The sequence below is a fragment of the Manis javanica genome, chromosome 7 (assembly GCF_040802235.1).
Source record: "Manis javanica isolate MJ-LG chromosome 7, MJ_LKY, whole genome shotgun sequence".
NCBI classification, from domain to species: domain Eukaryota; kingdom Metazoa; phylum Chordata; class Mammalia; order Pholidota; family Manidae; genus Manis; species Manis javanica.
Genome location: NC_133162.1, coordinates 28,541,208 through 28,554,032, shown reverse-complemented (window position 1 = coordinate 28,554,032; position 12,825 = coordinate 28,541,208). Strand labels below are relative to the sequence as shown.

Here is a 12,825-nt window from a genome sequence, read left to right as displayed (position 1 = left end):
CATATTATTGAGAAATTGTCGTTTTAATTAACTATTAATTTGGAATTACAGTTCATTCAACAGACAAGTATCATACAAATAAGTCAGGTGAAATTCTCTGTATTTCATTTGATTAATGCATAGCATTAAAACCTCTGTTGTTCACATGGCTTACTTATCCACACCCAACTCTTTTATTTTTTAACCACTTTATTGAAGTATGATTGACATACAAAAAGTGGTACATATTTAGTGCATACGACCTGATGATTTTGGAGATAAGCATACACCTATGAAACCATCACCATAATCTATGCCATAAACATGTCTGTGACCTCCAAAACTTTCCTCCTACTCTATTATTATTTGTGTGTATGTCATAAGATCTACCGTCTTACAAATTTTTAAGACTACAATGCAGTATTGTTAACTATAAGCACTGTGCTTTGTATGCGGATCACTAGGATTTATTCATCTGGCACCTGAAACTTTGTACCCTTTGACTAATACTTCCCCTCCCTTCCCCTCCCACCAGCTGTGGACAACCATTCTATGCTTTTCTACGACTTTGACTGTTTTTTATTCCATCCTGTAAGTGGTGTCATGGAGTATTTGTCCTTCTGTGTCTGGCTTATTTCACTTAGTGTCATGTCCTCCAAGTTCTTCCATGTTTTCAAAAATGGCAAGCTTGCCCTCTTGTTTAAGTCCATGAACAACCTTAAATAAAATCAAGGAGAAAATTAATCATGAAACAGATATTTCCAAAATGATGACCTGTTTCTCCTGATGGACCAGTGTGGGGACACACAACCGCAGAGGGCATGGGGAAGACCTGAGTCGCACATTTGGGTCTAAGACCCCTCACACCCAAGGGAACGGTAGGAGCCCTGCCAGCCTGGTGTCCAGGAGCAGGCATGCAGGTGGCTATGGACTCATGCCCTCGTTACACCCACCCTGACACCTGCCAGCTGCCAACTGCTCCTGCCTCCCCCTCTCCCCTAGAAGTGGAGCCCTTTAAGTCCCTGTACCTTTCGGAGAAGATCCTGCTCCGACTCCTGAAACATCCCAACGTGATCCAGGAGCTGAAGTTTGATGAGAAGAACAAGAAGGCCCCTGAACACTACCTCTACCAGCGCAGCCGCCCCGTGGACTACTTCATGCTGCTTCTCCAGGTGAGTGGAAGATGTACAGACCCTCTAAGGGCATGATGAGGGCATCTCCAGGCTGGAGACAAATGGCCGTGCCTCCTCAGTGCTGGGTTCCAGGTCTCAGCTTGCTGTGGGCATTTCGCCCATAACCCACAGAAGAGTGTGACTGGTGTCCTGGGACTAGTGGGCTCTTGATGACATCCTGTCTGACCGCTCAGCGATGGTTGTGGTGGGGCAGGGTGGGTACTTCTCTAGCAGAGGGGTTCTGTGAACTCCCAAAGCTATTGTCCTTCCAAATCCCTAACACCTCCTTCTGTCTGCTTAGACATCCCAGAAATGGAACTGTCCACCTCTTCCCAAACTTCAGATACTTCTGGTTTAAAGTCCTCCCCTCTTTCAAGCTGAACTCTCACCGTCTCTGACTTCCACGCACTTGTCCCAGCTCTGTTCCCTGGAGGTACACAGGACACATCCGTTCTTCCTGCTACCTTTCAGCCTTGGCAGTCACTTGAATCAACTCCTCCTCAGGAGGACCAGAAAGGAAATTAATGACCGAGTGAAAGAGGTGCAGCATCTTCCCCGTGCTATCATAAGTACAAATACCTTCTTCTCTGGGTGCCTGGACAGGCCTGTCCATAAATAAGTGTCAGGCAAGGTCCCACTTTGTGACCGTGCTGGCATCCTGACCCGGCTCCACCATTAGCGCTGTTACTAGACCCCATCTCTTCCCAACAGAAACATACAAACCCTAAGTATAGTGATTGTCTTTAAATCTTAATTTAGCTCAGATTAACCTAGAATGGTTAAGAGGGCCCACCCACAGCCTATCGGCTCTGGCGCTATAATGTGCCCCACACCCATCCTGCCAAACAGCCTCAGTAAATGACCTCCCTTCTCCAAAAATGGAGTCACTTTCTTCACCGTTGGAAATCAAGAAGAGTCCTGTGCTTACACTGTTTATATAAATGAGCCAATACAATCCACTGTCTTATGCTTAATATGAACTTAACCAATTTTAAATAAATGTTGGAGGGAGTGAAATGTAGAAGTAAGAATGTAGTTTCAGAAATTGGAAAGATCTGGCTTTAAATTCCCAATACTGCCACTTCTTAACTCATCTTGACCAAGTTATTTAATCTCTCTGAGCCTCAACATTGATTCATCTGTACCCTGGGGATAAAAGCAGTATGGGCCCCCATAGGGTTGTAGGACCAACTGAATGAGAATCCACACAGTGCACATGATAGTTTCCGGCCCTTAGACACACACTATAGGTGACACATTAGTCATCATCATTATTATTGGCAATGAATTAAACAAGCTTCACGCAGAATCAGATTTTATCTCAACCAGATTTAGATATGGTCCAATCTCAGACTAGACCAGTGGGGCAGTTTGCAGGGCCCTGGATGGGTGGTGCCTGGACGTGCATCCTGGAAGGGCCATTAGAGTACACAAGGAGAGCGTGGCCACTCATGAGAGGATGCTGCTTTATAGCCTAAGCAGTTAATTTATAGGAAAAGGCTACTGAAGTTGGAGTTGCTCTTTCTGAAACGTAAGTCTCGACTGAATTCACACTCCCTGTGATAAGAACTTAAGTCTACTTGTTACCCAGACAGAAGTGCTTAGCACTGTAGTCAGTAATAGAACTGGAAGTGCTAGTACACACCCTTAATACACTTCCCTCTTTCTCCAGGGTAGAGTGGAGGTGGAGGTTGGTAAGGAAGGCCTTCGCTTCGAGAATGGAGCTTTCACCTACTATGGTGCCCCAGCCATCATGACCACTGCCTGCTCAGGTATTCTAGTTCCCAAGCCATAGCTTATTGGGGAAGCAATGAAATAGTGTGAAAAATAACATCTAAGTCCAAGTCTTGACTCTTGTTAGGAACCCTGGACAAGCGATTTAACTGCCTGGGCTTCAGAGGACTTTCCTCCTCTGTAAAATAAGAATCATTTTTCATTCAGAGAATTTGCTTGTGGAAGTACATCGTAGACTGTAACATTATCAAGTGTTAGGGATGGATAGTCAATCAGGATGGATAACCCTGGTTTTCTCAGGGTTAATCAGTGCTGAGGGTGGGGTAAGAGATGAGGAATTTCCAAAGAAAGGTGTGTTTTCTGAATTGCCTCTGAAACACACTGCATCCTTCTATCCTTAGATAATGACGTACGGAAGGTTGGAAGTCTGGCTGGATCCTCTGTCTTTCGTATGTATCTCTCAAACCCCTCCTCCACCCTCCCCATCAGTCCACCTCAGCCCACTCTGGGGACCTGGACCAAGCCTGTTGAGCCTGGGCTGGGGCTAACACAAACACTGGCAGCCTCTTTGTAATGCTCTGCCAGGAACACTGCCTCCTGCCAGGTACCCACAGTCCATGGGGGCTTAGTTTCGATGTGTCTGGAATGTTTTCAGCTGCTTCCCTGCTCATGTGCAAGTGACAAATATGGGAGGGAGGTTGTGAGGAAGGCACCATTTATTTTCACCTGCCAGGGAATGTAGGCTGGTGATTTGTCTGCTCTAGTGGAGGTTCCGCCTTTCCTTCTCTGCTGTGGTACTCATGCACTGGCTTTACTTGGACCCCTAACACGCTATTACTGTTCTGTGGACCTAGTAAGAAGTGACTGCAAGGTCTTAGGTTGTAAGTCCCAGGCTGCTGCAATATGTTGCTTATCTGCTTCTCTTTCCTTGTTCAGCACACCTCAGCTAGTGGAGAGGTATGTCTGCCAGCTGGCTGTGCATGCTGCTGGGGGAAGGGGCCTAGCACAAGGCTGATGGCTGGTTTGCTCTGCCCCTTCTATGCTCTGCCTTCTCGTTGTTTCCTGCCTAGAGTTATTGCACTTGTGTTTGGAAGGCATGGTGTTTATTGTGATGCAAATGTGATCTAGAAATAATTATTTTTCTAGATTTCTTTTTGATTCCTTGGTCTGGATTTTGCATTGCTTTCAGCTGTTAGCATTTACAGGGGCTATTCAAGCCAAGTGGGGTGTTTTTACTCATCATAAAAAGATTTTACATAGTGCCTTGTATTGGGACTTATCAGAGGATCCCAAAGCTTGGTATCACAATCCCTGGCACAGGAAAGGTAGTTACCATTTTGATACAGAGAAACTAAAGAAAGGACTTGCTCCAAATCACCCAGGAAGTTGGAGACATACCCAGATGCATTCTGGTGTCCTGACCACTTCACACAGCTCAATGAAATACAGATTAGAGATCTATCATGTTCCAGAATGCAATTCTACATGGGAATATTGGAACAAGTAAATTGTTCCAGGGTAATTTTGCATCCTAGCCCAGCAGAGGGCTAAAATGAAGTTGAGGCCCTTACCCACATGCAAGGGGTGGCAAAATGTGAATTGAAGGCCTGTAAAATAAAAAACCCTAGTATATTATTGTACTTACCTAAGCCAAGAAATCTCAATCAAGGTTGGTGAAGGAAGCATTAGTACTCAAAACAAGAACTCCAGATGGGTGAGGGCTGGCCTCAAGACCAGGTAAACCTTGGTTCTCTAAAGGACATTTCCATCCATCACATTAGGATTGTTCAAGGTGGAGTCATCCCTAGGATTCTAAATGTTACCAAAACACATTGGCCCCATTCTGGTTCTTCCAGAAGATCAAAAGATGTGGAACTTCAGGGGGGGGAAAAGAGCTACATAAGTCTTCCTGACCTACCTAATTTAGATGACCTTCTGTCTTTCAAAAAAAATTATTTTAAAAGTAATGGGGAAATGCTATCTGGTTTCTTCCGTTCCTGCCCTCCTGTCTCTAGTTATTTCTGTCAAAATCCTTCCATTTTATCAGTAAGACAGGAGTAAACTTCCAACATTGATCTCTCCTACAAAACTGGTTAACTAAAGGAAGCATTAAACTCTTTCCTTCCCCATACTTCTAAGCATCTTTTCAAACCTCCAGGAAGAAACAGAAATTGAATTAGCCAGTATGGATCTGGAGACATTTTCCATCCACTCCAAACCCTCCCCACTGAGTAAAGTGTGAAATAACTGCAAAAGCTGTGACACCACCCCCCCCAGTTGTCCCAGGCATGCTCTTGGCCCAGGGTCCAGCCACCCAGCATCTTTCAGTGGCCAAGAACCTCAGCCTGTAGGTCAAAGGAAGGCTCAAGGCTGAGCCACAAGGCAGTAAACTTGTAGGGACTTGGTCTAGTAAACTACCCCATCCTTGAAGTCAGCCTGTAACTTTGTCAGCCTTTCGGGGTACTAAATGAGATGAGGAGTTTGCAGAACACTGGCCCTGTGCCTCCAAGTCAGACTTGAGGTTACAAGTAAGTCACTCTGGTTTTCCTGTGCAGGGCCACGGGAACACAGCCAGCACTGTCTCCTCCATCTTGGTTCTGATTGCCAGGGAATCCGAGAGGACCATGGTGAGCCTGGCACTGGAGGAAGTGGGCCCAAGCTCACGGTAGACAGAACAGATGTCCACAGGGGTGTGCAGGAGGGGAGAGAGCAGTCTCCTATCTGTTCAGCATAGTAGGCATTTAATTTTCAGCCCAGGAAGCCCTAGGATTCTTCTTGAGACTATGGAGTTTCCTATTCCAGTATGTCTCAGATTAGGGGGCCCACTCAAATATTCTTTGACATCTGCTGTCAGAGTAAATGATTGCCAGGTAGGTATAAAGCTCTTTTTTCCTGCCACCCACTCCCCTGTGTGTATAGGTGATTTCAGTAAAATCTGGTGCAGCACAAGACTGCAGACACTGCCTACTTTAATGTGCTGTCTCCTGCAGACTGACTTCATTTAGCTCTTGGACGGGATTCAGGATGATCAGATAAGAGAGCTGAAGACAGAGTGCCATACAGAAACACGCCATCATCAGGGTCAAGACAGGAAAGGACTGGAGTATTGCTGGACAGTCCACCTGACCAAGGCCCCAAGTGATAGCCAGCACCATGTTGGACTCTGTGGGGAAGGAGAGAGAAGGAAATGGGGATAGGAAGAGAAGTGCTTTGCTAGGACGTGACCATGAGTTCATTTATCAAGCTGGTTCACAATAAGATTGCTAGAAGTCCTGCCTTCCTCTGTCCCAAGCTGTAAGCAATGCACAGACGCCACAGCACTGTGACCACAGAGGGAGCTCCTAGGAGTCTGAGGCAGGATGCCTCAGCAGAAGCATGCACTTTGCTGTGGGCAAACACAGAGCACAGAGCAGGCACCTGTGGCAGCTGGGAGAGCTCGGGGGGATTGGTGCTGGGCTGGCAGCACACTTGCTCAGAGCAGATGCTGCAGACACACGCTCCCCCAGGCCACTGCCTGCTCAGGCATTGGCAGATCTGATTCCCTCTAAGATCACCGTGTGTCTTTTCAGAAGACCTTCTGCAACATTTATTTTATTTTCCTCTTTCTGGGCAGTAACTTTGTAAAAGGATGCGATTTCCATTTTTTCAGAGGCAAGATTCCCTTTGGCAAAGAAATGTGATGTTGTGAAGATCCAGAAACAGACTGTCTCACCCACTTTGCTCTTTGTCTCTCTCCTTTGTGTTTATCTTCCCTTCGCGACTCACAAATCCTTGGCCCTTGCCTCTTTAGTGCCCGTCTCTGTGTCTCGTACCTTCGCCTTCAGCAGAGGGGACTCTCTGGCAGGCTCCCCAGGTAAACATGCGTGGGTGTCTGCACTCTCTGTAGATCCAGTGGGGTTTTCAAGGGGCCCTTGGTCTTGGTCACCCACATGAGAACTCGTGTCTCCCAGCAGGCCCAGCCATGATTAAGGCTTAGCTCATGGCACAAATGGCACTCACTTGCACACACAGCCCAGACATTGCTGGTTCAACGGTGTCACCTGTGAATTCAGCTCCCAGGGAGGTATCGGTGTATGTACATGGAGCAGTGATGGGGTTAGGGGCAGTGTGAGTGCTTCTTCATCATTTGTCTGACTGCAGAATGGAGGAGTGAGGTGTGTTGTAGGAGAAAAATAGGAAAAAACAGTAGAATACTATGTTATATTCCACCTGTTTTTCCTATGTGGTCTCTGCCTTTAGCTGACCACTACCCCACCTCATCTTCCTAGTAATGTTACCGTGTGGTGATCACGTTCTCTCTGGCTCCACTCAGACAAAGGATATATGTAAAAATTTCAAAGCAGCTTTCATTAGGTTTAACCTGTCTTGTTAATTAAATAAGCTACTGGGTTTCTTTTTACTTGGGTAAAGCAGCTCTTTATAGCATTGCACAGTAACTCAAGGACTGAGAAGACTGTAATAAATTTGGACAATCAATTAAGTGTTGTTTCATTTCCAGAGGTTGCTCTCTAGGCTTATGGAACAAGAAATGACCAGGCCAGCAATTTATTTGCTAAATTGCCCCGCAGTTAGTACATATTCCAATTTCCTGTAACCTCTCCCTCTGCCTCCCTTATCCCAATGCTACGGTAATGATTCTGAAGCCCCATCCATACCTTCAGCCATCAAGAATCCAGTTATGTTTTGCTATCTGTACAGTAGACTCTCAACACTCAAAAAAGACCTCAAGCCCAAATTTTCAATTTCAGAAGTATTTATATTGACTTCTTTCTCCCAAATCACATTTTTTTCCCATCAAAGACCATCTGGTTCCCATGTTTATCTGTACAGGACAAGTTAACCACCTTCTCAAATTTCACCCAAGTTTTCTCTCTCACTTGATTGCATGATTTTCCACCAAGACATAACATTTTTTTTACTTTGTGAGCTCTCATGCCTTCCTTATGACTGCAGGACAGTATGGTTAATATGAGATGCCTCGCCAGCTAGCTGGTCTACTCCTGCCAGCAAAATGAGAAATGACCACATCATGGACCTTCAAGGTCCTTCACATGTGGGGCATCTTCACATGCTATGAAGTTTCAGCAAAAAGGGAAGATGCACATTTTTTAAAGATTTTCAACCAAAAGGATCAAAGCAGGGGTATATTTCCCTTTTCCATTAACCCTCATTTAACCAGACAACCTATTTAATTGTAACTTCTCACTGAAAGGAAGGCTAATTCTAGTTCATTGTTATTTATGTGAAAGACTTCATGGTAACCCAGTGTCAGAGATTAAGGTGACTCATTCGTTCTGTACAATCCCTCCCACCCCAGGAGGTGCTGAGACATCTGATCCAACTCTGCTTGGTGACATGTGCTCCTGAGTGCTATTTACCCTTCCCCCATTTTCCATCCCTGTGGATGTTCAACCCAACAGGAAAGAGGTGAGAGATAAAGAGGTGCAAGCAAGGACAGCTTATTTATGCCCACCTTTGCTTTAACTCTGCAAAGTAGAGCAGCGAATCAATGAGCACAGCAAGAGGAAAGAGAGGTGGGGGTGCCTTGCTCCTTGGCTTTGCCCTCCCCCCCCTTCTTTTGTCTGGTCTCCATCTGGGGCCACCCACCAAGTCTTCCCCGTGACCAGGTGGTATTTCTGTGGCCACTCTTACTTCTGTTCCATTATCACCAGAAGAAGCAGCCTTCATCATAGGATTTTTGTGCAAAGCAGTCCTGGGCACCCTTTGGCCCCATATCTGACTTACGATCCAGATAAAGTAATTTGCGTGTATTATGTCTTATCCCCATGACACGTAAGGAGCAAGATAAATCCCAGAAATTAGTAGGGCTTTAAGTTTAAAAAGAGCCCTGTCATATTATTTGATCCCCACAACCATGTTAGGAGATGGGCAGGAATTTTTGTTAAGGAATAATAGGTGAGGAACAGGCTCTAAGAAATTAAGTCACCCGGTCAGTATCATAGGTGTAATAAGAAAATCGAGGGCTGAGGACTGGACTCTCAAGTCTCTTGGTCCTGCTCTAGGACTAGCTCCCTCTCTGAACATAAGCATTTTGTGCCCCCTAGAGGGCTGTGACTTATTTTGAAAACAGCTGGGCTAGTGACTATGATGCTCACAGTGGATTGAAGCTGGCAGTCCCTGCACCAAATATTGCCACCATTATCCATAGGGAGTTTCCATCTGCTTGGGCCTTAGTTTGAAATCAGAAGAGCAGAGCGTGGTGAAACTTGCCAGTCCTGCGGATGCTTTCATTTAAAAATGGAACTCTGGACCAGCCCACTGAGAGTACGCGACCCATAGCAGTCACCATGCCCTCTCCCCAGATTCATCCCTTCTCTCTTGTCCTGACAGTGGGGGCAATTTCAAGTTGCCCTTGACAACCCTTCCAAATCCGCAGAAGCACAGCGGGGGAGAGGTTGGGAACCCAGATTCTTTTTTGGTGCTGGATTATCCATCCGCGGTGTGCTGTAAGGTCAGTGGGGACAGGAATATATGGAGAGTCCCAAAAAACATCTTTTTACTTTATGAAATTTGGTAAGTGGAAGTATTCCTCTGGGTTGGCTCTTGCATAGTCAACATTTGGGAACCATTAAAGCTCCATAGCGTGAGCAAGTTCATCTGGGCTCCTAATTTGGACTGATTTGCAGAGTTCACGTTGTAGCTTTGACAGAGCTCTTAGCATTTGGTTGTCTGATGTTGAATATTGCCCCAGAATGATGAATTTTAATAGTCTTAGTTTGTACTCTTATGTGCTTCTGTAATTAAACTTCCCTACCCAGTCTGGAGAACACAGATGGCCCGTGGCACTAGTGACTAGGACCGAAGTGAGCTGCTTCCCCCTGTCCCTCACTGATGCCAAGCAGACAGCCACTGAACACTATTTACCCCCTCGAATCCCCAGACTGAAAAGGAGGGTGGGGCATTCTTCTGTTTTGTGGGTTCTGTTCCCCAGAAACAGGTGTCATGAGTGAAGCAAGAACTGTGTATGGGTTTTGGGGGCCCCAGCCTATCAGTGCAGAGTGAGAGGAAATTCCATCGATTACAGTACGAAATCCTCTTCCACCCCACCCCTAATTTCACCCCAGTGTCTCCTCCACCCAACCCCAGTAACTCCAGCTTGCCATCCAGGACAGAGATCTCTTGCAGATCCTCTGCAAAGGCTGCAGCAATGAGGCTTCTTATGTGCTTCTGTAATTAAACTTCCCCACCCAGTATGGAGAACACAGATGGCCCCCACAGCACTTGGGGGTCCAGGGCAGAAAACCCAGCTCCCTACCACCCAGTCCCTCCAGGGGCAGCTTGCAGTTGTACTGCAACAGCAGTGGGCAATGGGTATGTTGGCTGCCTGGTCTCCCTCCTGTTCAGGTGTCCTGTGGTCAGTTTTATGCACACAGTTGGCTCTGTCCCCACTTAGACCTCTTTGCACCATACTTCAGATTTCCTCTTTGCTTCCCTTCCCCAAGCTGTGCCTCTGTGCTCTTAGCAAATGCCAAGGGAAATTACACAACTTGAACTAGTTTGCCATGCTGCTGGGACACTCGTCTGTTACTGATTTCTTTTCTTTTTTTCATTAAAAGCATGTCCATTTCCCCTGCTCAGAAGCCTCTGAGTGTATGTGCACAATTACCAAAACGCCGAGGCGTCAGCATCCTACCTAGTGAGGAATGTCAGGCTCTGAGACCCAAAGACATTGATCTTGTACAACCCTCAGTGAGCTGGGACTCTGTCATGAAATGAATGTTCCTTCTCCTTTAAAAAATTGCTTTTATAGACCCGACCTTTGTAAGACAATGGTATCTTTTGGTGTTGGGAATCCTTTGGGACTTTATAAAGAAACCTTCAATAGCATTATTTTTACTTAAAAAAAGAAAAAGCCATATTTCTCCTCCCAGCAGTGATGTCACTTGTGTTTGGCATGGGGGTCCCTGTGACAACAGAGTGACATGCCTGTGCTGAGTACCAAAATAATGAAAGGGGAACAAAAGGGAGCAGTGACAGAGGAAAAGAGGGGGATCTTCTTAGGGTGGTCAAAGTCTTCAGAGAGGGGGAATTGCAGCTGACACCTAATGACTGAGAACCAAGCACTGGGGCAGGGGGTGTGAAGAAAAGGGGGAGCAAAGAAATGGCATCTACCGAAGGGGGGGGCTCTTACATGATTGAAGGTCCCCAGGGCAGCCAGTGGGCTAGAGCAGAGCATGCAGGGGAGGGACGTGAGTCCCCACAATGAGATCAGACAGGAAAATAGGGTTCTGGTCATAGAAGTGTTTAGGGGACAAAGCAAGGAGTTTAAATTTTATTCAGACTAAACTAAAGGAAGCTGATTTGTGTTTTTAAAATGTGCTTCTGGCAGTTGAGGTTAGAACAGATTATAAGATTGTAAATGGGGAGGCCAGTCTGGGGTCCAGGCGAGGGCAACGGCCGCTAGGACTTGAGTGGGGACAGCGGTACAAGCAGCTGGGTTTATTATGTCAGAAGTGGAGATGAGAGGACTTGACGTGGGGATGAGGGGGCGGCAGGAGTTGAGGTAGGCTCCCAGGTTTCCAGTTTAAGTCACAGTAGGTGTGAATGACACTCACGGAGAAGGGGCATGCTGGAAGTGGGATCCCTGACTCTGTAATCCTAGCCAGGCACTGATTCTTATGGTTCTGATGAGAACAGTGATTCAACCTATTGTTATTTTATCTTGCTATTGTGTGGTTTGCCAGCAACAATAGCATCTTGGCAGCTAGACAGATTGTCAACCTCCAGGACTCACTCCCAATAGATGCTAATCAAAATATTTGATGAATGGCAGCATTATCTCAAGACAGAATTAAATTCCTGAGGTTCTGCCCTAAAAGGACAGGGAGCAGACCCTCTGAGGAACCGGTCTCTCCATTTGAGCCTCTGACCTAAGTCTGTGTTCTGAGCGGCTGGCTCATGGCTCCCCCTTCCCCTCCTGGGAAGAAACGCATTGCTGCGGCTGTTGGGAGGCAGAGCTTCCGCCTTGGGAAGGTGGGGTGTTCTGTGGTTGAGGTAACCCTGGGCTCACCTTAAGAGCCTGTCTTCTGTTGATCCTGGAGAAGGTAGTTCACAAAGTTGAGCTTAAAACCAGTATCATGGTCTTAACTGAACTTTCCCAAGAAGTAGTTCTTGAAAATGGAGAAAGAACTTGACTCTGAACACTCAGGAGGCCTTTGACAGAAGGTTTGTAAGCAGGTCCAGTCCCCCCTCATGTGTGTGCTTCACTTCAGAGGACCCCACTTAGCCCTCCTCAGCCCTGGCCCTCTCTGTGGGGTGAGGAGTTTGCAGGACCTTAGAGATGTGCCCACCCGGGGCCTGCCTTCTTCCCTCCTGCAGATTCAGATGCTGGGATCCCCGAGTTCCCCACCCAAAGAACCTGGGGAAGGGGGCCCTAAAGCCCTGGACAGGGACTGGTTTGCCCCGCACCTATTTTCTGGCACAAAACTGTAAGCAGTTGGACCTACCTGGCCTTCCAGGTTGTTGTATTGAAGGCCTTTACCAAGGACAAGGCTAGAACATATTTTAACAGTTTATTAATGTGATTTAAATACACATCCATATAATTTGTGGGCCTCCGCTTATCCGGACCCTGCCAACTGAGTTAACGCCACTAAAATGCGTCACCAGGGGAGGACTGGGTATCTGGGGGGTCACACGGGAGGCCTTCACCTTCGTAAAAGAAGGTTTGTGAATGGAGTTGATGTAAATAACTCACCTGCTGGAGGGTCACGTGGTTGGTACCTAACCGCCCTCACAGCACGGTCCTCACCTCCCGCACTTACTGCAGACCAGAACCCAGAGAGGCGGGGGGCCACCTCTGCCACAGCTCCCCCCTGTTAGAGGTCCTGGGAGCAGCAGGAGCCTGAGCGGAGTTGGGCCATCAAGTTCCTGTCTTAGGTATTTGCTCCTCGTAGGACTAAACAGGGACGGAGCTGCT

The 12,825-nt window shown here is 46.8% G+C and overlaps 1 protein-coding gene across 3 annotated transcripts in view; it reads left to right on the top strand.

Moving 5' to 3' along the window:
* Window positions 1-12,825, top strand: part of CNNM1 (cyclin and CBS domain divalent metal cation transport mediator 1) — a 62,056-nt gene that overhangs the window by 34,388 nt on the left and 14,843 nt on the right. For 2 of the 3 annotated variants that reach the window (XM_017681270.3, XM_017681268.3), the window contains 4 exons: window positions 982-1,151; window positions 2,824-2,923; window positions 3,287-3,334; window positions 6,676-6,738. In XM_017681270.3, coding sequence (XP_017536759.1) covers window positions 982-1,151; window positions 2,824-2,923; window positions 3,287-3,334; window positions 6,676-6,738 — 381 coding nt within the window. The remainder of the gene's footprint in view (window positions 1-981; window positions 1,152-2,823; window positions 2,924-3,286; window positions 3,335-6,675; window positions 6,739-12,825) is intronic. The other variant, XM_017681269.3, reaches the window with a different exon arrangement.